This window comes from Microtus ochrogaster, chromosome 5 (assembly GCF_000317375.1).
Source record: "Microtus ochrogaster isolate Prairie Vole_2 chromosome 5, MicOch1.0, whole genome shotgun sequence".
Taxonomy (NCBI): Eukaryota; Metazoa; Chordata; class Mammalia; order Rodentia; family Cricetidae; genus Microtus; species Microtus ochrogaster.
Window position 1 is genome coordinate 9864789 of NC_022012.1, and position 22311 is coordinate 9887099.

Genomic DNA, 22311 nt, shown 5'->3' on the forward strand with positions numbered 1-22311 from the left:
CCAAATTTTGATAAGATTCGAAATTGAAGATGATCGGCTCTTTGGCTCTATAGATTGCTGACTGTGAGCATATTCATTCATTTTATACAGCGTGAGCGCCCTATCTGAGAGAAACACCATGGTGGACCGGGATTTACTCAGGCTCACAGCGCAGAAGCCTCCAGTCTGTCAAAGGGGGGAAGAAAGGGCTCCGTTCCCGCCAGTGAGCCTGCGTGGAAGACACTGTCCATATCACAGCAGATCAGGCAGAATAAGATAGGAAACTGGACGAGGCAACTATCCAGTGTCTGAACCTCTGGAACTACTTTAGGGTCCATTGCCTAGAGGTCCCAGAGCACACCCAAAAAGCACCACTGGACAAAGAATGAGCTTTCCAAACGCAACCCCAAGGAGGACACTTCAGCTGCTGACTATCAGCTGGGATTGTAAACTGGGAAGACTTGGGAGGTGACTTGGACAGTAAAATCCAGGAAGACCTGGATCCAGATCCCCAGCACCCACATAAGGAAAATCTGAGCAGTAATCAGGGCAGCAAAGAAATAGAAACAGGAGGATTGCTGGCCATAGTGGAATCAGTGGACTCTCAGTTCTGGGAGGAATTTTGTCTCGAAACAAACAAATACAGTAGAGAGAAACCACAGAGATCTTGACCTTGACTTTGTTTTTTTTTTTTGTTTTTATTGAGCTATATATTTTTCTCCACTCCTCTCCCTTCCTCCCCCTCCCCTTATACCCTCTACCATAATCCCCACGCTCCCAATTTACTCAAGAGATCTTGTCTTTTTCTACTTCCCATGTAGATCATTGATCTTGACTTCTGGTGCATGCACACACACACACACACATTTTATTTTATTTTAAATTAACAAATAGTAGTTACTTGCACAACCTACTGTTTTCAAGTGTGTGTGTACTATGAGCTAGTTAAATCTAAAGTGATGCACCTCACATGGTCACCATTGCATTATGGGACCGTTCATCCACTCACTCAGCACTCATTCAACACAACGTTTCACCGTTAAGTACCATTGCTGTGCTATGCAGCACAATAGATGTCTTGAACGTATTCCCCTGAACATACTGCAATGTCAAACATTCGACCAACATAGATTTATGTCGCAAAAATCCTGTCAAGCAAAAAAAACAAAACAAAAGCAACAACAAAAAGTATTTACCTGCTCCACCCAGTAAAACCAAGCGTCAAACCCAGAGCACACACTGCAGCTACGTCTCCCAGGCTCCCAGTCCAGTTTGCTTCATCTTAGCTTCTGCTTTTCACTTGTAAAGCATTTTATTTAGCTATTATTTTTGTTTGGTTTGGTTCAATTTGGTTTTTTTTAAACTGGGTTTCTCTATGTAGTCCTGGTTGTCCTGAAACCAGGCTGGCCAGGAACTCAGAAACCCTCCTGCCTCTGCCTCCCGAGTGCTGGGATTAAAAGCCTGCGCCACCATGACTTAGTTATTATTTTTGAAAGAGAATCTTGCTATTTAGGACGGCTGGCCTTAAACTTGCAATCTTTTTGCCTCAGCTTCTTGAGTGCTGAGATTATAAGTGTGAGTCACCTTGCCTGAATTGGCTTCTTTTCTAGTCCAGGACTCTCATGGGATGGACGTGGTGTGCTAATACTACAGGTTCATGTCCTATGCTTTGGCAGTCCCAGCAATGGCCACATGTCACTCCCAGGGCATTTCCTGACAGTTTCATCTTTCCATCCATGAGCCAACACTTCAGCTGGTGAAAAGTACACTGTACACTGTGAGTGGCTAGCCTGGGATGTGGCCGTTCCCGACTACAGTACACAGGGTGTCACCACTGTTGCTCTCACAAGGAACATGTGTGTGATGATTAAACCTGTCAGCATATGGTTCTAGGATTGCCTAGGACAGAGCCATTTGGCACACATCCAGATTCAGTTATTGGGGGGTGGGAAGACTCGCCTTAACTTGGAGTGTCTCCATCCCAGGGCCAGGATGCTGAACTGGATGTAAAGGGGAAAGCAGGGGGAGCTACGACATTTGTCCCTCTCTGAGTCTTAACTACAGATGCAGCACGATGGCCTCCTCAGATTCCTGTCACCATGGTCCCCACCACAGAGGACTGTACCCTGAAACTGAGCCAACTCAACCTTTTCTCCATTGCGTTCCTTTGTCACAGCAATGAGGAAAGGTACTGGCATGATGTGGAATTAACAAGGAGCCCCGAGGGTGAGCCACATGCCACGGTCTCCCGGGAGGGTGGGCTATATGTCAAGGCCTTCTGGGAGGGTGAGCTACATGCCAAGGCCTTCTGGGAGGGTGAGCTACATGCCAAGGCCTTCTGGGAGGGCGAGCCACATGCCACGGTCTCCTGGGAGGGCGAGCTACATGCCAAGGCCTTCTGGGAGAGTGAGCTACATGCCACGATCTCCTCAGAGGGTGAGGCCTTCTGGGTACTTCTTGTCTTTCTGTTTCTCTATCCTTACTTAGAGAGGTTTGACCTCACTTGAATCATCATGAAGTATGTATGACAGGGGCCGTATATCTAGAGGAAAAAAACATTTTTCAAGGCAGAAACTGTGTGACTTTTCCTGGAGAGAATACTTCTATACAGATCAAAAAGAAAGGATTCCAATTCCTGGTTGGCGAGCCAAGGAGTTCACTAACATTGCTTCCATTAGCAAGGGTCGCGCGCAAGGGGTAGCTCCACGGAAGAGTCTTCTCTCCCCCTGGAAATTATGACTGCCTATACAACCCAAGAGCCATGTACCTGCCCTGGCAGCCTGGATCTTATAAGTTGCTTGTGCTTTCTGAGCCTCTTCCTTCTTTCAGAAAAGAATACTCCAGTCCGTATCCCTTCTACCAGGGAAGCAGAAGCTTTTTCTAGAGACACCCAAGCACACTGCCCTTCTAAGAATCGCTACTGCTTGTTCGACCTGCTGTCCCGTGGCTGCAAGGGAAGTGAGGAAATCTAGTTCTAGTTCTGACTGCAACTAGCTTGGGTCAGTATCTCCCCGTCTTCTGTAGCTTCACAGAGCGGCACATCCCCTTTGGAGGCCCTGCAGCCTGCTCGTTCTTCGTTTTACCAGCACAGCCAGACTATATCGCAATAGGTCATTGTTTCCAGATCCTACCGCTGCTAGGATTCCTAAAGTACCCAGTTACTCCTGAGGCTTCCGGAATGCTGGGGTTACAGGTGTGGGCCACCTCTCCGGGCTTTTCAAATCAGTGTGGTTATTTCCCTAGCATAGCTCAGTGCTCGGTATCATTCCACCACTGTCCTGTGAGGGACCAAAATGCTAGCCTGTGCGTGGCCCTGCGCAGTCAGCAGCTTTCCGAGCCCTTTTCCGGCTGGACGGCAGCATGGATGACTGGCATTGCTGTCCATAGGCTCCACACAGAGCCAGCCGTTTCCCCAGCTGTCACCCCTTCCTCACACCCCAGGCTGTCACTTGATTTTCCTAAAAATCTCCCCCTTGCCCGTGAAGTCGTCAGGTTGTCTCTTTTGTCCTTGGGCGACGGCACTAGCGCCTCTCCCAACCACCCTCCTGCGCTGAACCTTGAATTGATACAGTGGGTGTGACTCTCAGGAAGTTGCTCATTATTTGCCATTAGTGCCTCGGAGTGCGTGCCTTCCCATTATCCCATATCTTTCCATATTCATACTTCTTCCTTCTCTCACTTCTCCCTCCCTTTCCCCTTCCTCCTTTCTTCCCTCTCTCCCGGGGAACTGGTTCAACCAGAGTACAACCTGGTCATCTACCTCTAGCGCTGGAGCAGCTGCAGGAGCTGGGACGTGCTGAGCAGCAGCGGAGCTGAGGCTAGGAAGGCCAGGCTGGCGCACTGCGGGGCGCCGAGGACGAGCAGTCAGCCCGGCCTCCTCCCGGAGGCCCATGCGGGGCCGGTACAGCCCGCTGTTCGTTCATGAGGCCGCCGTGGTGCGGGAGGAGGACCCACGGCATCCCGCTGGGGCTGCTCGCGCTCTGGGTGGCCGCCGCCCGCTGTCTGCAGAGTAAGTACCTCGCAGGTGGGAGAGCCTTGGCAGGTGGGAACAACATCGTTGGAAGGGGCGATCCTTCTGGTGCTGGCCGGGAGGGCTAGGGGATGCGGACTAGGGTCACCTCGCCTTGTCCGGACGGGCGAGCGGGGCGCGGCTGCAGAGTGCTAGGCCGAGCTAAGGCTCCCTTGGTGCCCTGGGCCGCTGCCGCTGCGGTTATCAGAGCAGGAAGCCGGCCTGGAGATACTCCTGGCCAGAAATTTCTATTTTCTTCCTGGAAATAACCAGATTGCAAATCTTCAGGTCGCCCGCTCGCTCACCACCAGACTGGTATTAGACACCCTCTGTGAGATTCCTGGGTCTATGCGCCTCCCTTAAGTTCCAGATAGCCTGGGGCTCAGGAAAAGGGGTCGGAGGCTCACTGGAGCGTGAGCCCAGAGAAGGTGCCTGGTGAGCCAGCGCTAGAATCCCTGGAATCACCCATGAGTCAGAATGTTGCACACGACCATCATCATCTATAGACACGACCGATTACACTGCAGTTTTACTTTCTTGTTCAGGACTGTCATTATTACCATTCCCATCTGTTGACAAATCAGTCAACAGAGGTCTAGAGAGGGCCAGAGTGGAGCTACTGGAGTTGAGAGAGCTAGGAGGGAGAGCTGGCCCTTATCAAGATCCTGGGGATCTACAAGCTTCCTAATGGTTTAGTCCTCAAAAAAACATATAAAATCAGAGCCACTTTTCTCTGTGTTCTACGCATGCTGAAACTGAACACGGGAAGGGACTGCCTACCTAGTGTGTAGTAAAGTCAGGGCTCACACTGAGCCTCTAGCCTCTTCCTGGAGAACAGCACTGGTATTTGCAAGAGCCAGCAAGAATGGGATGAGGCTCTTGCTCCTGCAGCTAGGGAGCAGAACATAGCAGCTTTTAAGGCCAGCAAAGGGGACTCTTAACAACCACCTTTCCCGTTGTTTTCCAAGCCTCAAGCACACGCTTCCAGGCTCCGTTCTTGCTCTTGGTGCATATGCCTGTGATGTTCAGGGGATAGCGTCCAGATCTGTCTTTTCCCTGCAGGAAGCAAGCAGGGCACAGTAGATACAGGCAGCATTGTGGTTAAGAGCTTTTCCTTTGAAGTGGCCTTTGGAGGAGGTAGGTGCTGCCTTCCTGGAACACAATGAACTCAGATTTGGGAAACCAGAACTCTCTATGCAAAGGGATCTACTCTTAACCTGAACCTAGCAGCTGGGTAGGAGCCACCACGACAGCGTTGACAGAGGGAACACAGGATGTTCCGGACATTCAAGCCGGGAGACCAGGTGAACACTTGCATCACCTGGTGGCTGTACCCTGCACAGCTGTGAGCGTCACTGTCCATTCCGATCAGTCCCTAGTGTCTCTTCAGTATTGGTCAGGACCTATTCTTTTCAAATAAGGGGATGGGGGCCTGCTTGGGGGAGCCCTGAGCTGCAGCCAACACTAGTGATGTGGGGTGACCTTACCCTCTTCTCCCCAGTTCCCTGCATCCTTCAGTGCAGGGCAGGGACAGAGCCCAATGTTACAATGTGAACAAGGCCCTGTGCTTGGCACCTAACACTGCTCGAAAAGAAAAAAAAGAAAGAAATGACGGTGTTAAAAATGAGAGAATGAATCTTCATTCCACAAAGCCTGTGTGAAAACATGCCCCAGACACACAGAATGCCTGTATTCTGAAGCCTTTTCTCTGTAACTGGTGTTGTTATGGACTAAATACAGACCCCTGAATCCTCCTGTTGAAAGTTCTGATGTGATGTTATTTGGAGGCAGGGCCCTTGTGGTGAGGTTGGTTCTCCTGTGGTGAGGTTCACATTCTTACCAATGAGAGATCAGAATTCTTCTGTTGGTGAGGACACAGGGAGCAGGTTAGTAAGCCAAGAGGAGGTGTTGCTAGACCAAGGAGATGCTCAGCAGGGAAAGACACTCTTCACCAGTCTTGGCGACCTGAGTTTGACCCTGGGATCCCCAAAGTGAAAAGGAAGAAGTGCTCTCATAGATTGTCCTGTGAAGGCCACACACGTCGTGACACACGTGCCCCCATATGGATAACATACGCCCAAGTAAGGAAAGGCAAAATAGTTTTTAGATAAAAATACAACTGCATTAAATCCCCTGGACCTTGTGCTTCTCACCCTCCAAAACTGAGGGGAGGAAATAAGTGACTGTTGTCTCGATCACTCGGTCCAGACTTACAACAGCCCAAACTAGAGCAATTGCATGGAGGAGTGGGCAGCTACTGCCGTACACCAGTTACTGGGTGCAGACTGGAGATGTCTTGAGGCGCGTACTGTAGGTTGGCCAGGAAGTTCTGGTACGGTCTCACCGAGAGATAAGGAGTGTTGCTGGACAATAGAGAGAGAATCCGTGTAAAGCAGCAGACGTCCAGACTGGGTTGTCTTCACGTGTCAGTGCTTTGTGGAAAGGAGAAGTTGCCAGCGATACGGTTGGTTATTTAGCTGAGGAGATTTCTTTTTTTTTTATTTTATTTAGGTTTCTCTGTGTAGCCCTTGCTGTCTTGGAACTCTCTGTAGACCAGGCTGGCCTCGAACTCACTGAGATCTACCTGATCTGTCTCCCAAATGTTGGGACTGAGAGTGTAGCACCACCACCCAGTTCTTTGGAGTGGTTTTTGATTCGAGTCAAAGAAAACACAAGAAGCAGTTTCTTCCGGTGATATACTATAGAAGAGGTTAAGGGGAGCTGGCTCTGCTGGAGAGCGTACTGCTGAATGGCCACACATATACCCTCACTGTAGGCATTAACTTGGAGCCTGCATCCTCCTGCCTCCATGCCTGAGTGCTGGGCTTATATAGGTGGATACCATCACACTTGGTTTCATTGTTGTTTTTGGCAATGGAACCCAGGAGCCTTACCTTGTGGGTATTAGGAAAGCTTTCTACCAACTGAGCTGTACTTTAATACTGACAGCCTACCCTGCTTTTACTCATGCCCAGACTTTCCCATTCTGTGAAGAAATGCTGCCTGTACGGCCTCTTCCCAATCTACAAAGGCCGTGGGTGTCTGGGAAACAGTAAAAACTAATCTAACAAAATTTTTCTTGGAAAGCAGTTTCATTGTCTCCAAGCCATAATTTTGCCATCTGTGCTTAAAAGTTAGTTCTCAATGTTGTCTGTAGCTGAGGAGATTTCTAAGCAAAACGTTGGAGAAGGGACTTGGTTCTTCCTGGCTGCTTATAGCAAATCCACAGGGGGGAAACGAATTGAGCTGGATGTGGTGGTACATACCATTAATCTCAGCACTCAGGCGTTCAAGGCTAGCCTGGTCTAGGTCAACTAAGACTACATAGTGAGACCATGTCAAAAACAAACAAACAAAAAGAAATCAGATCTTAAAGATGTGGCCATAACCTGACAATACTATAAAAACATAATGATGATAACAAAAGAATATCAGGAACAGAACAGCAGGGGTGTGGCCAGCAGCCTTGGTAAGTATGTCTGTGAACCTAGGCATGCATCAGCCACCCCAGTCTGAACTGACGGGGCCAGGACAGAATAAAGGAAGAATGTGGGCGTCTTAGGTCCAGCTCGGCTGACCATGGAGCTATGCAGCTGTAGACATGTTCTTCCAAACAGAAAAGTAAGCAGTACTGATAAAGAGATTGTCAGGTTGCCTTGGTACAAATGAGAGAGGAGGGGACATTGTTCTTCCAGGTTACCTGGAGGAACATCAGGGGTCACCTCAGCATGCCTGGGGTCACCTTAGCATGCCTGAAGGCAGAGCATCTAATCGAAGAAACTCTCTGGTCTTTCAGCGTGTCTTACTAAGCTCAAATCCCACCGCTCCTGTCCTCCCTTTGATTTCTTCCTAATGGAAAGACAATCTCTGCACTGTCCAGTGGTGGTCACATCAATGCATTTTGGAATATGTAGCTTCTGTAGTTCCCAGTGCACAGGCAGAAAGGACCTTGCTCAGGATGAGCTGTCCCTGGGAGCGCATCTACATCTTCCTTAGACAGCACTTAAGTAACACTTCAGAGTTAACTAATTCCAGAATCAGTCTGGGAGACCAGAAATGGAAGGTGCAGACTGCATGTGTTGTCACAAACTTAGGAAAAACAAGAATCTGCCTTCTCGCTATTCAGGACATAGCAAGATGGCGACAGCCTGAAGGCCAGGGTGAGAGTCCTTCCTCACCAAGAACCACAGACACCCTGGTCCTGCGCTTTCCTCCTGGAAAGTGGGATTGGGGGTGGAGAGCACAGTTATGCCATGAAGATGGGGATACATCCTGAGACTTGCATTATCAGCTGATCTGGGTGTAATGAGAACATCTTAGGGGGTGCTCACAGAAACCAAGATGTCTCTGACGTCACCATGAAGTAGGTATGTGTGTGGCCCACGGTTCTGTGGTGTGTGCCTGTGCTTACATAGATAGCTAGAACAGGAATAGGAAGAGGGAGATTACCAAGTTCAGAGTTTCAAAGTGGCTTTCTCATAAACACTTGCCTCATCTGCTAGACATCAATCAGTTCTCCGAACATGGGAGATGACAAAATGGATCAGAAAGAATATTTCTGGTCCACGTGTTCAGCCTGTTGAGAATGCATGCTGGCCTTCTGCCTGCTGAGGGACACCCTAGGGGTAGTTCAAGGCTACCCCATGCTGACCCAGAGAATCCCTGCTCTGAAGAATCCCTAGATGGCAGAGAGAGGCCTCAGAGGTTTAGTGGAGTCCCAGCCTCGTAAGGTCAGAGTTCCCAGGGCAAGACGGTGAGGAAGGAAGGAAGCTCAGTGTTCCAAACAGTGCTGTTCATTAGAACTCAGAAAGGCCAATGCCAAAAAACAAAAACAAACAAACAAACAAAAAACTTGGGGGGGGACTAGAATGGTTCAGTAATTAAGAGCACTGGCTGCTCTTCCAGAGGTCCGGTTCCCAGCACCCACATAGTGGCTCGTAACCACCTGTATCTCCAGTTTTAAGGAATTCTCATGGCCTCTTCTTACCTCCCTGGACACCACATACACATAGGATGCATATACATACATGAAAGTAAAACATTCACACACACAAGATTCAATGAAACAAATAAGTAATTTTTCAAAAGATAGACGGATACCTATCCCCTACCCCAGACCAATAAAACCAGCACCTCCGAGGGCAGAGACCAGACTGTGTGGTTTTCTGCCTTTGAGCTTCTCCGGCTAAAGTGTTGTCAGGCAAATCATGTCTCTCATAGACAAGGTCGATTAGCCTGGTCCTAGGGGAGGAACTGGCTTAGAGGTGTCCCTATGTCTCCTCCCTTCCTGTCTGAAAACACCCACTATCGTATCTTAGAGTCTTGCTTCCTGTGTGGTTTTATCCACACAGACTTACAAAGACTTTCCTATGGGGCTTAGGGAAGGGAACAAGGCTACTTGGCTCTTAGACATTCTTATGGTGACTGGCCATCAGGGGCTAGAGGTTCTGAGGGATCTCCTGGGAAAGTCTAATCCCAAGAGGGTGAATTACATCACTAGCACTGGGCAATGAGGTTGGGGCTAGGCCTGGAGTAGGAGTCTTGAAGGCTAAATGAGTAGATGAACAGAGAAATCTTGAGCTGCAGGACTCAAGGGGAGACTCCTATCCCTAGGCCAGTGAAGAGGGGATCATTTTTTAGCTATACTGAACTTTACGGTCCTGCGTGTCAGTCTTCTGTGACCTACAGGGCTGTTTGGTACTTTCCCCGCTCAGTAAATCCGTCATGGCCAAAAGTCACTTGCCGATAGCCCTCTGTCAGAACAGCTGCTGTCACTGAGCAGCAATGCCCCTGCGTTCCTTTCTTGATGCTGCTTCCCTGGGGGAGCCAAGTCCAGGGAGCCTGAGACCTGCCACCAGCCCAGTTCCCACTGAGCCCACATCCACTTCCTCTTCTGCTCAATGCCCTTCCAGGTAAGAAGTGGAGCCTGGGAAAGTCATGGATCTCGGGTGGAAGATGTTGGGATAAACTCTAGTGCTGGAGAAGGAGGGAGATAATGCCCTAGACACCAAGCACTGGTGGGGGCCTAACGTGCAGCTCTGTTTATCTGTTCTCCTCTGCGGAAACCTTATATTAATAAGATCCCTGCCCTAGGCTCAAGCCAAGGCCTAAAACAGAATCCCCATCTTCGCCTTGCCTTTCCCCATCATCTAGCCCTTTGACATCTTTTATGATGAGAGTTCAGAGATATTTTTGAGCTAGAACTTTTTTCCTTCGTGTTAGGTGAGTTAGACACAGAAGCTCGAGACGAAGGTACTGAGAGAACATATCCTTCAGGGTATAAGGAATATTAGGGGAGTTATTGAAAATCACAGAGAGAGTACCAGGGCCTGAAACCAGGGAGGCTTCATTTTCTCATTGGACAAAGCAAGCTGGCAGAATTACAGCTTTGGGGGTCTGCAGGGCAGTCCCATACTTTATGGTTGATAAGTAGTCCCCAGTTTGTGTGCGTGGCTGGCTTGCTTTCATTCCTAGGTGGCAGGGGAAAGGTCAGCTCCTCACACCTGTATTTGGAAAAGGCTGCCACAGGCGTGGCCTGATCTGCCAGACACCGCTCCCGATACAACAGGGCCAAAGTTCAGTTCAGTTCAGTAACCCTGCGAACAGGCCCGGCAGGCAACACATGATATTAACACAGTCTTTGAAGAGAGATGATGTCCCTGAGGCCAGGGAGAGGGTGAGATGAACTAAGATTATGGCCACTGGGGAGTGGCTCATAGTTGGGGTGACTAGAGTTGGGGATGAAGTGGAATCACGGGAGATGGAGGCAGAAAAGAAAGTTGGAACCAGCATTGAGGCCTTCCAGAGTAAAGGCATTTGCACTTTGCAAACTAAATCCCCCATGACCCTGAGTCCTGGAGAAGAAAGCCACAGAGGAACTGCTTTCCCACAGCTGAACCTCTGAATGGACTCAAAGATGAGGTACAGGCGGGCTATGAAGAATTCTCCTCCGGGCCTCTCCCGGCTTCTTCTGGCTGCTGGCAATCTCTGGGGCTCCTTGGCTTCTGCACATCCCACCACATCTCCGCCTTCACCTTCTGGCCCATGATGCTGCCTCTCCTGGGTCCAAGTTCTTTTTAAAAAGACACCAAGTCAATTGCATCTAGGCCAGCTGAGCTCACCCAGAGGCCCCGTTTTAACTTAGTGACCGCTGTAAAGACACAGTCTCTAAAGATCGCGGTAGAAGACAGGGTAGGGGGATGCTGTCATCTACGGGGGACACCATTTAAACTCTAACAGGCAGATAAGAAGGTGGAGCCCCAAGTAGGGCACAAGTCTGGAAAAGCGTCTTCAGTGCAGGCTGTGACTCCCACCTGCCCTGGTCAGGTCTACGGTCACTTACTGTCCCACATCAGCAAACTAGTTCCCGAGGAGTCTGGGAATATATTTTTTTTAACCCACCAGAGAATGAGCTTAACACCCATGCCATGTGAGTGTTGTGGATAGAATCAGAGAAGACCTGGATGAAAAGCAAAGGAGCCCAGAGCCCCTGAAGTTAATTGTTGCTGGTGGGCCACTTCTCTTCCCAGCAGGTGGTTTCCTTTGACCTATTGACTGCCAACCCAGAAAGATCCCTAGAGGGAAGCAACTGAGAGAGGTAAAGGGATTTGTGTAAACTCACACCTCTAGGGTCCCTGCAGCCAAAACAACCGGATACTTCCCCAAAATGCAGTATGCAAGAACCAGCGGCCAAAGAAGCAAGGTACCTAGAGACCAAGCTAAAAGCAAAACTGTGGCACAGAACACAACTTCCTGAGTCTCAGGAAGTGTAGGTTCCCTCAACATAGTGGAGCCCAGAGGTGGGAGGTAGGGGTTTATATGCTAAGCTAGACAAAGACAAGCTGATGCTGTGGAGTTGGTAGCGTGCCTGCCCAGCATATACAAAGCCCTGAATTCAACCTCCAACACAGTAGGAAGAGAACATGGTGGTATCTGACTATAATCCCTGCAGTGGAGAGGTAGAGACAGGAGGAGGAAATGGAGTTTAGGGTCATTTTCGCCTATACAGTGATTCCAAGGATAACCTGGGCTACATGAGATCCTGCCTCAAAAAAACAGGGGTGGGAAGAGACAAAGGAGGCCGAAGGCCCTTTGAACTTACATGGGCTTTCTCACAAAAGAAGAAAAGCAAACTTTGAAACTGAGATGTCAGTCAAGAATTGCCTGGGTGTCAGAGCCCAGAGATGCGTGCTTAAGCTGACTGTCTTAATAACTTTGTTTGTTCTGTAAGGCTTCAAACATATGCCATTGTAAGCTGATGGGCAGGATGGGGTTGTAACCAAGATGGTTGCAGTCATGTCAAGCTAGATCCCACGCTGGGGTCTTCTGTGCTGTCTGCAAACCCTGTCTTCCTCGGCTGCTGTCATGCTCCCTTTGTCCTCTTCCCTTGCTTCCCTCCCTGTCGTGTCCCTGGCAAGGGAGGACACAGAGCGTCCTCATCAGGGTCAGGAGCAGACGTTTGTCTATTTTCTTTATTTTAAAAATTGTGGGGTTTTTGCTGGGCATGGTGGTGTGTGCCTTTAATCTCAATAGAGGCAGGGGGATCTCTGTGGCTTCCAGATCAGCTGGAGCAGCATAAGGAGACTCTATCTCAAAAGGGGGGTGGATTCCCTGGTATGTTTGCAGCCATGTGAGGGGCACAGCAAGTGTCTTCCTGCTGGCATCCTTCTAGGTAGGACTGCCTGCTTCCACACCTACCAATTACTCTGTACTTACTGGAAGACTGGGGTCCTGGGCCAGGTTTGGCATTTGCAACTTTGCTTTGATTCCTTCTAATACTCCAGACCCATGAAGTAGCTATGGCTACTACATCAATCACCATTACAGAAGAGGAACAAAGGCCTAGCCCATCGGTGAGCCATGAGGCCAGAGTCACAACAGTAAAGAGTAGGCTGTATCCGAACCCACCCCTAACAACTCGTCTCTTTGAAGGCCTTGATTGGCTAATGGAATTTCTTGGGTTTGTCTCCATTTATGGCTGCCATCTGCAAGAACTGTTAAGAACCCTGTAAGGTTCTGGGCTCTGTGGGAGCCTTGGGAGCAGGGGCATGCAGGCCTACATGCACATGTTAAACACAGGAGTCATTGCTGATTTTAGACACTCCAGGGGAGGTAAACTGGGTCCTGAGGTTCCCGCCAGAGCTAGGTTCCCACCAGAGCTAGGATCCCACCAGAGCTAGTCATGGGGCCTGAGCTCCAACCTTGTTCCAGTTTGACCTAGTTCTGCATTCTGTACCCCATACCTGCAGGCCAGCTGCATAACCCATTAAGGGAAGATTCAGGAATTCCCGTTCATGTTCCAGGTGCCCTGCAGGATTCTGGGGTGCAACATAGACCAAGCAGGCTAAGTTACAATCTAAAGGGGAGAGGTGTTTAGTAGCCACACAAGTAAGGACACAAAGGCTGTGAGAAGCGTAGCAGTGAAAGGTGCCCTGAGAGGAGCCCAGTGACGGGAGGGGTTTTCGAGTCCTGCTTCCACCCACTTACAATCAACAGCTACGCTTGGGTAGAACCTCTGTACACACCCCTAACAACATAATGTTATCAAAGGTCTTTATCTCTGCCAATCTGATACTGGCAGAGTCACTGAACTTCCGGCCCTCAGCTTCCTTGGACTATGATCTGGGTCTGGTGCACTGGGAAGCCATTCATAGGCAATAATGGTTCGCTCTTCTAGAGTGAATTTTGTGTGTGAGGCAGGGTATGAATTCTGAATCGTGGTGAAGGGGGGCACCCTAACAGCCTTCACCTGAGCCTATCTCTGCCCATAGTGTTTGGGGTGACTTTTCAAGGTCAGTGAGTTGGTGGGGACTCCTGCAGGGTGAGCTCAACTTTGGTTTCTGTGTAACCAGACACTAACTACCAAGAGGACCCGTAAACTGGGTGAGCATGTCAGCCATTCCCATAATTCTTGGCAGCTAAAATGACCAGCCAGTATTTGGTTGCCTTCACACAAAGGTGTCTTCCAAATTGTAGCTTTGCCTGGTCAGGAGTGGCAGACTCTGGCCAGAACATTAGACTTTAGCTGCTGCTTAAGCCTCTGTCATTTCTCCTCCTAGACGTTTGTCTGTTGGCGGGCCTGGAGATGAGAAGGGGTCCTCTTGCCAACTCAACTCACACTCTCTTCCTGGCCTCCCTAAATGGGTAATGGTTTGACCAGCAGGACCTGCATGCCACCATTTACTCGTCTTCAGAGTGCACGAGCTCCAGGAAGGTGCCCGGCCCGGTGCTGGGTGCTAAAATGCTCAAAATGATGAGCCCTCAGGCTCCGGAAGGGGCTAATGGTCTCCCAACTCTCTAGCCTGCCAGTAACCCTACCAAACACACGGGCTGCGGAGGTTAGGATGCGAATTTGTCACCAGATAGCTCTCTAATATTGCAGTAATCACTACTCACATCTGAGGTCAGAGGCACCGGAAAGGAAGATAAAGAGATGGTGGATAAGATAGTCATGAGCCAGGCAAAGCTGCAATAAAACCCCACCTTTACCAGCAACTGGCTGTGTGGCTGTGCTGTTGATTCTCATTTTAAACGGAAAAAAAGAAAAAATGTTTCTCAGCTTTTTGAAAAGAAAAAGCTGGGTGTAGCAGCACTCATCAGTAACTCCCAGGCAGAAGGATCAAAAAATCTAAGGCCAGCCTGGACTACTTGAAATCTTGCCTCAAAAAACAAACAGTGCTGGGCAGTGGTGGCACACGCCTTTAATCCCAACACTCAGGAGACAGGGCAGATGGATCTCTATGAGTTCCAGGTTACAGAGTGAGTTCCAAGTTACAGAGTGAGTTCCAGAACAGCCAGGGCTGTCACACAAAGAAACCCTGTCTTGAAAAAGCAAAACTAACCAAACAACCTAAAATAAATAATTAAAAGTGACTCACTGTAAAAGCTTGGCATGGGTCTTCAAACCTGTAACCTCAGCACTTAGAGGAAAAGGGATCACTGCAAGTTCAAGGTCAGGTGTATAAAGAAAATTCCAGGACAGCCAGGGCTGCATAACCACCTCCACCTCACATAACAAGTGAATAGATAGCTAGATTGATTGATGGATGATAGATAGATTGAGATGATGGGTAGATAGATGATAAATAAATTGAGAGATGATATAGATGGATAGATAATTGATAAATTAAAATTAGATAATAGAGGATGGACATAGATAAACAAATAGATGGTAGATAGAGGCTAGATTGACAGATGATAGGGGATAAGTTGATAGACATATGGATGATAGACAAATGATAGGTTACAGGTGGCTTGATGATTGTAAGTAGATGATTGATAGGATTAGAGAGATGATATATAAATGATTATAATAGATAGAAATAAATAATAATAGTTGATAAATGAGTAATAAGCAGAAAATCATAATCAGTGATAGATTATAGATAGCTATATACATACATACACACATAGGTACTAGGTAGATCGATAGGTAGGTACATGGATAAATAGGAAGATACATAGATAGATGATAGGTAGATAGGTAAATAGATACATACATATATACATACATACATACACACACACACATACATATACACATAGAGTAACAGACGCTTGTAAAGTACACCAAATACAGAAAGCCTAGATTCTGGACTGATGAGACAACTCACCAGGTAAAAGGACTTGTGCAAACTGGAGGACCTGAGTTTGATCCCAGAATCTACATCCTCTGACACACACACACACACACACACACACACACACACACACACACACAAGAAAAAGAAGAGTAAATCCTTAATACCAGGCCCTGTCCTCCCTGACGCTGGCTGGTAGATGATCCTAATCTTTCCAGCCACAAAGCAGCAGCTTTCCTGGGAGGAAAAACCGACACCTCTCACTGTCATTTGGGTATTTGGTGACTGAAGACAGTGATTGATCTGCCACCCTGTGCTCACACCGTGCTGGTTACAGGAGGCACAAGATGAAGGCACGCAGGAGTCTGACCCTCCGAGGCTGACCTGGAATTTGACCTGCTTTCTTATTTATTCTGGGAGCCTTGCACTCGGCCCATGTTCTCCATTAAAGGATAACTAGCGGTACCACACTGGCCTGGCGAGGGTGTTCGGGGGAATGGTCAGCAGTGCAACCCCAGACAGCTCCTGTGATCTCATTACTATTCCAGGCTGGGTGAGGGAGCCTGTGACTAGAAATGGCAGGCTTGAGCAGAGCGCACTGTCCTTGAGGGAAAGTCCCGGCAGAGGCTGGAAGCTATGCTCTTTGAATTCTCATCCGGAGGGAATGTTGGCCAGGAAGTCTGTGTACCTAGAGAGGCTGAATCCACCTGTGCATAGCGCTAGTCCAGACCTCTGTCTCAAAGGTGCCCATGTGGCCACCAGAAACGGTGAAGCATGGGATTCAAGAAGACCACTGGCCCTAAGTGGTCTCCTTAACACTATTATTTCAGAGATCTCACCACCGACCCTCAGAGGTCTCCTCACCACTGATCCTCAGAGAGCTCCTCATTAGTCTGTCTTGGCACCAGAATCATTTACATTTATCATTCTTTGGCTCTGAACCCTTAGGGTCCTTGTTAAAATGCAATCAGTTCAATCAAGTGCCAAAAGATGAGCAAGGACATTTCAGAGGACATTTGACAGGCCTGAAGAAGCTCCCATTTGCCAAATGTAAACTCCCTTGTAGAACATGTTATGTACTAACAGAGTATGACAGAGTAGATTTGAAAAAAAAAAAAAAAACACAAGTCTACAGGAGCACTAGGAAGAACACCCCTACCTTCCTGAATATAAGACGGGGTTTTACTATGTGGCTCTAATCAGCTTCGGACTCATGATGGAGGGCCTGAAATTTCCCGTGCTTTTGCCACCAGTTTCTGAAACTCTGGAATTATAGGCCACTGAGCTCATCCTGAGAAATAAAGAGCTTGCTTTTTATACTGGGGTGGGGGTGCGTGCACACCACATTGCATGCATGAGATCAGACCTTTCTGTCTTGTTTGAGACAGGTCTTTCTTGAGAAACGGCTTTTTATTATTATTTTTAAACATTTTTCTTTTATAGTTTATTTATTTTTATTCTACATGTGCTGGTGTTTTGCCTAGATGTGTCTGTGTGAGGTGCCATAGTTTGGAGTTTCAGACAATTGTGAGCTGCCATGTGGATGCTGGGAATTAAACCCAGGTTCTTCGAAAGAGCAACCAGTGCTCATAGCCACTGAACCATCTCTCCAGCCCTTATTATTATTATTTTTAACAGAATAGAACCAGCAAATAAATTTAGAAGAATGGTAGAATTTAAAAAAAAAAAAACTACTGGGTGGTGGTGGCGCACGCCTTGAATCCCAGCACTCAGGAGGCAGAGGCAGGCATATCTCTGTGAGTTGAGGCCAGCCTGGTCTACAAATTGAGTTCAAGGATAGTCAGGGCTTTTATATAGAGAAACCCTGTCTCAAAAAAAAAAGTAATGTTTTACAGCTGTAGTCACCTCTGAAATAACTAACAGAGGTGAGGGACACCTATGATGCCAAAACCTCCAAATGCACCAATGCTGTCTAACAAGGTAGTTAGTTATACGTTCTTTAGAGAAAAGAACACAACCCAGGTGCTTTATCTAACTTAGCGCCCCCAGTCAGGGACAAACTTCGATTATTTGTTTTCTGGACTGATGCGACGTGAAAACCTCATTTTTGTGTTGCTTTACCTTGTTTCCAAACAAATCTAGAGTAAGCCGTTTTAAAATATTGTCATGAAAGTCTCACGCCACCTCTAAGGTGTGGAAAGCTCCGCTGGACTAAAGAGGACTAACGCAGCGTAAGGACCCAAAGCAGTGAGTGGATTCAGAACACCAGGGGTCGTTCTGTGAACAGCCAAGGAACTGGAGATGCACTGTACATTAGCACATAGTATTATTCACAGGCCTGGAGAGATGGTTCGGTGGGGAGAGATGCTAGCACCAACACTGACAATCTGCTTCCTTCTCAGGACCCACTGGAAAGAACTAACTCCCATAAGTTGTCCTCTGCCCTCCATGCCTGCACCACGGCACATACACACAACCACACCCATAAATAAATTAACATGTACTAAGAAAATCTAAATCTTAGGGGTGGATGATGGTGTCTGAGAACCCCTGCTCTGAGGTGCTGTTTCGGGGTATCTGTGATGTACTTCCTTATGGTTCAGTCCCCGAGGCTGCCCTGGTCTTCAGATGCCAGTCAAAAGGCCCAGGTTGGGGCAGTAGAGGTGGTGCATCTGTCAAGAGCACTTTGGTGCTTTTGCAGAGGACAGGGGTTCCATTGTCAGCACACAGAGCAGCTCCCATCGCTAACCTCCAGTTCTAAGGGATCTGACACGCTCTTGTGGCCTCTGCAGGCATCAGACATGTACATGTACATCAGACATATACATATATGTAGGCAATGTATTCACACAAAGGAAAATAAACAGCTCTGTTTTTAAGAAGTCTCAGGTTGTCCCCATGCTTTTAACTGTCTGGCCACACGTCACAAGTCACCACGCCCTACTCTTTATACTCCACTGATTTGCTAGAACAGCTCCTGAAACACATCAAGACACTTGCTTCACAGCTACCCATTCATGAGGATCTTGCACATCCTGCAGATGGACACCAGAGGAAGACAGACTCAGGAAGAGGGCCGTGGGAGGGCTTCTCTAGTCCCGCTGTGTGTGGGAGGCACCTGTCACATTCTGTCCCCACTACTGCCAGCCACTGGCTTTCTAGTTGAGCCTGGTTGTGAGTGTTTGAGCTTTGAAGTCTGCTGCCCACACATAGCGTTTTATCCTCTCTGGGTGAGCTGCCTGCGGCTTCTGGGTGTTTGACATCCAGGTCTCTGCGAGCACTATCCTTTAGGGTCTTCTAAGTGCTTCTCTCTGAGTGACTTTAGTGAGTGACTGGGCGCAGACCACTGGGGAGCAGCCACCTCCCCACCCCAGAGGCTGGGAGAGGCCTTAAAGTTCCAATATTCCAATCACTCTTTGCCTTTCCAGGTGACCAGTCCTGAAACTATCTGAAGGTCGCCAGCCTCCAGTCATGCCCAGAGACTCACCGTCACTCAGGTCACTCTGAAGAGTCCAGGGTCACTCTAAAGAGTCGTCCAGGGTTTTAGGAGCAGGGCGACAGGAAGTGGAGACAAATCAAATATCTATTCCCTATTGTATCATAGAAGGAGGAAGTAACTGCTTTCTTTCCTACTGCTTGGCAGAATCACTCTAGACCACTTGAAATCACTTAAAATTATCACCATTTTAAGATTTTTACTGAGTTTGTTTATTAATTTTGTGTGGAAAAGGAATGCATGGATGCACACACATTCCATGGGGCTGTGTGGAGCCCAATGGACAACTTGAAGGAATGAGTTCCCTCCCACCATACGGGTCTCAGGGACTGAGCTCAGGCCATCGGGCTTGGTGACAAGTCCCTTAGCCCACTGAGCCATCTCTCCAGCCACCCCCATCATTTTTTAAAGCATGAAATCCATTGCATTGCGTTGGTTACCCAGCCAGGCCTTAGGGAATGGGTACAAGTGGGATACTATTCTCAATGGCGGAAGACACTAGAACGCATCCGGAAGCATTACATGTGGGGTTACTTATAGGCGACAGCGTGGATCCAGTGCAGTGGGCACCAGAGGATGAGAAAGCTAAACAGGAAGAGGTGGAAACTGAGTGATAAAACCACCACTGCCACAAGCAGCTAGGGAGGAAGCGTGTGCCGCCTCCTCTTCTGCATCTCAGCCTACCTTTAATGGAAGTCGGAGGCAGGAATTCAAAGCAGAAATCTGGAAGCGGGAACTGAAGCAGGGGCCAGGTAGGAACACTGCTTACCAACTTCCTGGCTCACGGTTGGCTCAGTCTGCTTCCGTCTACACTCCAGGACCATTCCAGAGGTGACACTAGCCACACTGTGTTGGTCTTCCCACGCCAATCATCAGTCAAGAGCATGCACCACAGGCTCGCCCACCGTCCAATCTGGTGGGGTGTTTTCTCTTCCTAGATGACTCCAATTTATATTAAGTTGACACAAAACTAGGCAGTGCACCATTCGCTCTCCTACCTCTAGCCTTCCTGTGTGTGGGAGGCACCTCTCACATTCTGTTCCCTTCACTGCCAGTCACTGGCCTTCTAGTTGAAGTCAGATGCCCATGTGTAAACCTCAGCCCTGCAGAGTGAGTCCAGCCAGGCTTCTCAATCGTGATGAGCCTAGGCTTAACCGCTGATTAACTGGATGAATGCGGTGGCTTCAATAGCATGGGTCTGCTGCCTGGTGTGCGCTGTGCCACTCATTACTTATTTAGTACTTGTGAAACACACCTGTGCTCAATGTAGGCCTTGCTGTGCCCTCACACGGCCAGCAGAAATCTCTGCTGATGCTGCTGCCTTGTCCAACCCTGCACCCATACCAGCTGATCATCAAGCTCAGTCTCATGTACTTCCTATTGCAGGTCCTAAATCACCCCATCCTTATTTATTTATTTATTTATTTATTTTATTCGTTTACTTTTATTTTATATGCATTGGTGTTTTGCCTACAGATAAGTCTGTGTGAGTGTGTCAGATCTTGGAGTTACAGACAATTGTTAGCTGCCATGTGGGTGTTGGGATTTGAACCCTGATCCTCTAGGAGAGCAGCTGAGCCATCTTTGCAGGCCCACCCTGTCCTTTCTAATTTCTTGTCTCTCTTTTGTAATAACCACCCGGTGGCCTCTCTTTTTCCCACGCTTACCCCCAGGTCCCAAGCTGGTCTCCATGGCCAATATTAGCATCATCATAGATTTAGCGTAAGGTACCCTGTCGTTCCCATGATGTCTGAGCTCCTGACATGCCTAGACTCCTGTCTAGGTCTCTAGCTTTGTACCCTAAGCTCTGCCCAGGGCTCCTTGCCTTCCAGTGATCTGGCTACCTTCAAACACACCTTGATCACCCTCTGGACATAGGCTTCAGATCTCTGTTTGCGTCTACCAAAGATGTCACAGGGCTTCCTCATCTTGCTTGTCCGCTGGGTCTGAGCTCAAATGGCATTCTCTCATGCAGGTCTTCCCAAGCCGTTTCTTTTTTTCTTTTCTTTTCTTTTTTAAACATTTATTTATTTATTATATATACAATATTCTGTCTGTGTGTGTGCCTGCCGGCCAGAAGAGGGCACCAGACCTCATTACAGATGGTTGTGAGCTACCATGTGGTTGCTGGGAATTGAACTCAGGACCTTTGGAAGAGCAGGCAATGCTCTTAACCACTGAGCCATCTCTCCAGCCCCCACAAGCCGTTTCGTATCCCCCTCTACTGCTCACTGTTAGCCTTGCTTATTCTCATCAGAGCACTGGCCATTAACAAGAAACAGGTTGTTCTGATCACTGGTCCCTAGTCTTCCAGCCCTTGCTGAATATAGTAACAGACCTGAGGGGGAGGGGGACTCTTCGCCTTTTCAGCTGGCACACAATAGGTGCTCACCAAGACACTGGTGAGCTGATTCAAGTGTAGATTCATGTGTGCCTACAGGTCATGGGGTGTCACTGTACATCCCCCGGTCAGCCATCAATGCCACGGTCCAGGAAGACATCCTGCTCTCGGTGGAGTACTCCTGCCATGGAGTGCCCACAATCGAATGGAAGTACACATCAAACTGGGGTGAGCAGAAGATCGTGGAGTGGAAGCCGGGGACCCCAGCCAATGTCTCCCAAAGCCACACAGACAGAGTCTGCACCTTCGACAATGGTTCCATCCAGCTCTTTGGTGTGGGCGTGAGGGACTCTGGCTACTACATCATCACTGTCACGGAGCACCTGGGGAGCAGACAGTTCGGCACGATCATGCTGCATGTGTCTGGTAAGAGAGCCCAGAGCTCCCTGAACTACAGGCCCAGGCGGGCGACTTTGTAGTAGAGGGAGACCTTACCTTCCCTCCTGTCCCACAGAGATTCGCTATGAAGACCTCCACTTTGTCGCTGTCTTCTTTGCTCTGCTGGCCGCTGTGGCTGTGGTGCTCATCAGCTTCATGTGGGTCTGCAACCAGTGTGTGCACAAATTCCAGAGGAAGAGGAGACACAAGCTCAGAGGTGACGCTCGAGGCCTTGCGATGATCCCTTCATAGGGGACACGAACACAGAGGTGATGCTCTGGGCCTTGTGATGATCCCTTCATAGGGGACACAAACTCAGAGGTGACGCTCTGGGCCTTGAGATGATCCTTTCATGTGTCTGAGGCCAGAGGTGGCACCTGTTACCTCATTTGCTGTATGAAACCATTGTGTGGTAGGCTTTCAAACTCTTGATGTGTGTGTGTGTATGTCAGAGGTTAACACTGGGGGTCTTCCTCAAACACACTCCACCCCTTATTTCTTTGTTTTT

General features: G+C 48.6%; 1 protein-coding gene across 2 annotated transcripts in view; it reads left to right on the forward strand.

Annotated features, from left to right (window-relative positions):
• The first annotated feature begins 3364 nt into the window (after positions 1 to 3364).
• The window catches only part of Vstm5 (V-set and transmembrane domain containing 5), a 20306-nt gene continuing 1359 nt past the window's right edge, over positions 3365 to 22311 (forward strand). The window contains exons 1-3 of one of the 2 annotated variants that reach the window (XM_026778946.1): positions 3365 to 3988; positions 21465 to 21791; positions 21880 to 22072. In XM_026778946.1, the coding sequence (XP_026634747.1) occupies positions 3901 to 3988; positions 21465 to 21791; positions 21880 to 22055 (591 nt within the window). In that variant the 5' untranslated portion in view covers positions 3365 to 3900 and the 3' untranslated portion in view covers positions 22056 to 22072. The remainder of the gene's footprint in view (positions 3989 to 21464; positions 21792 to 21879; positions 22073 to 22311) is intronic. The other variant, XM_005346818.2, reaches the window with a different exon arrangement.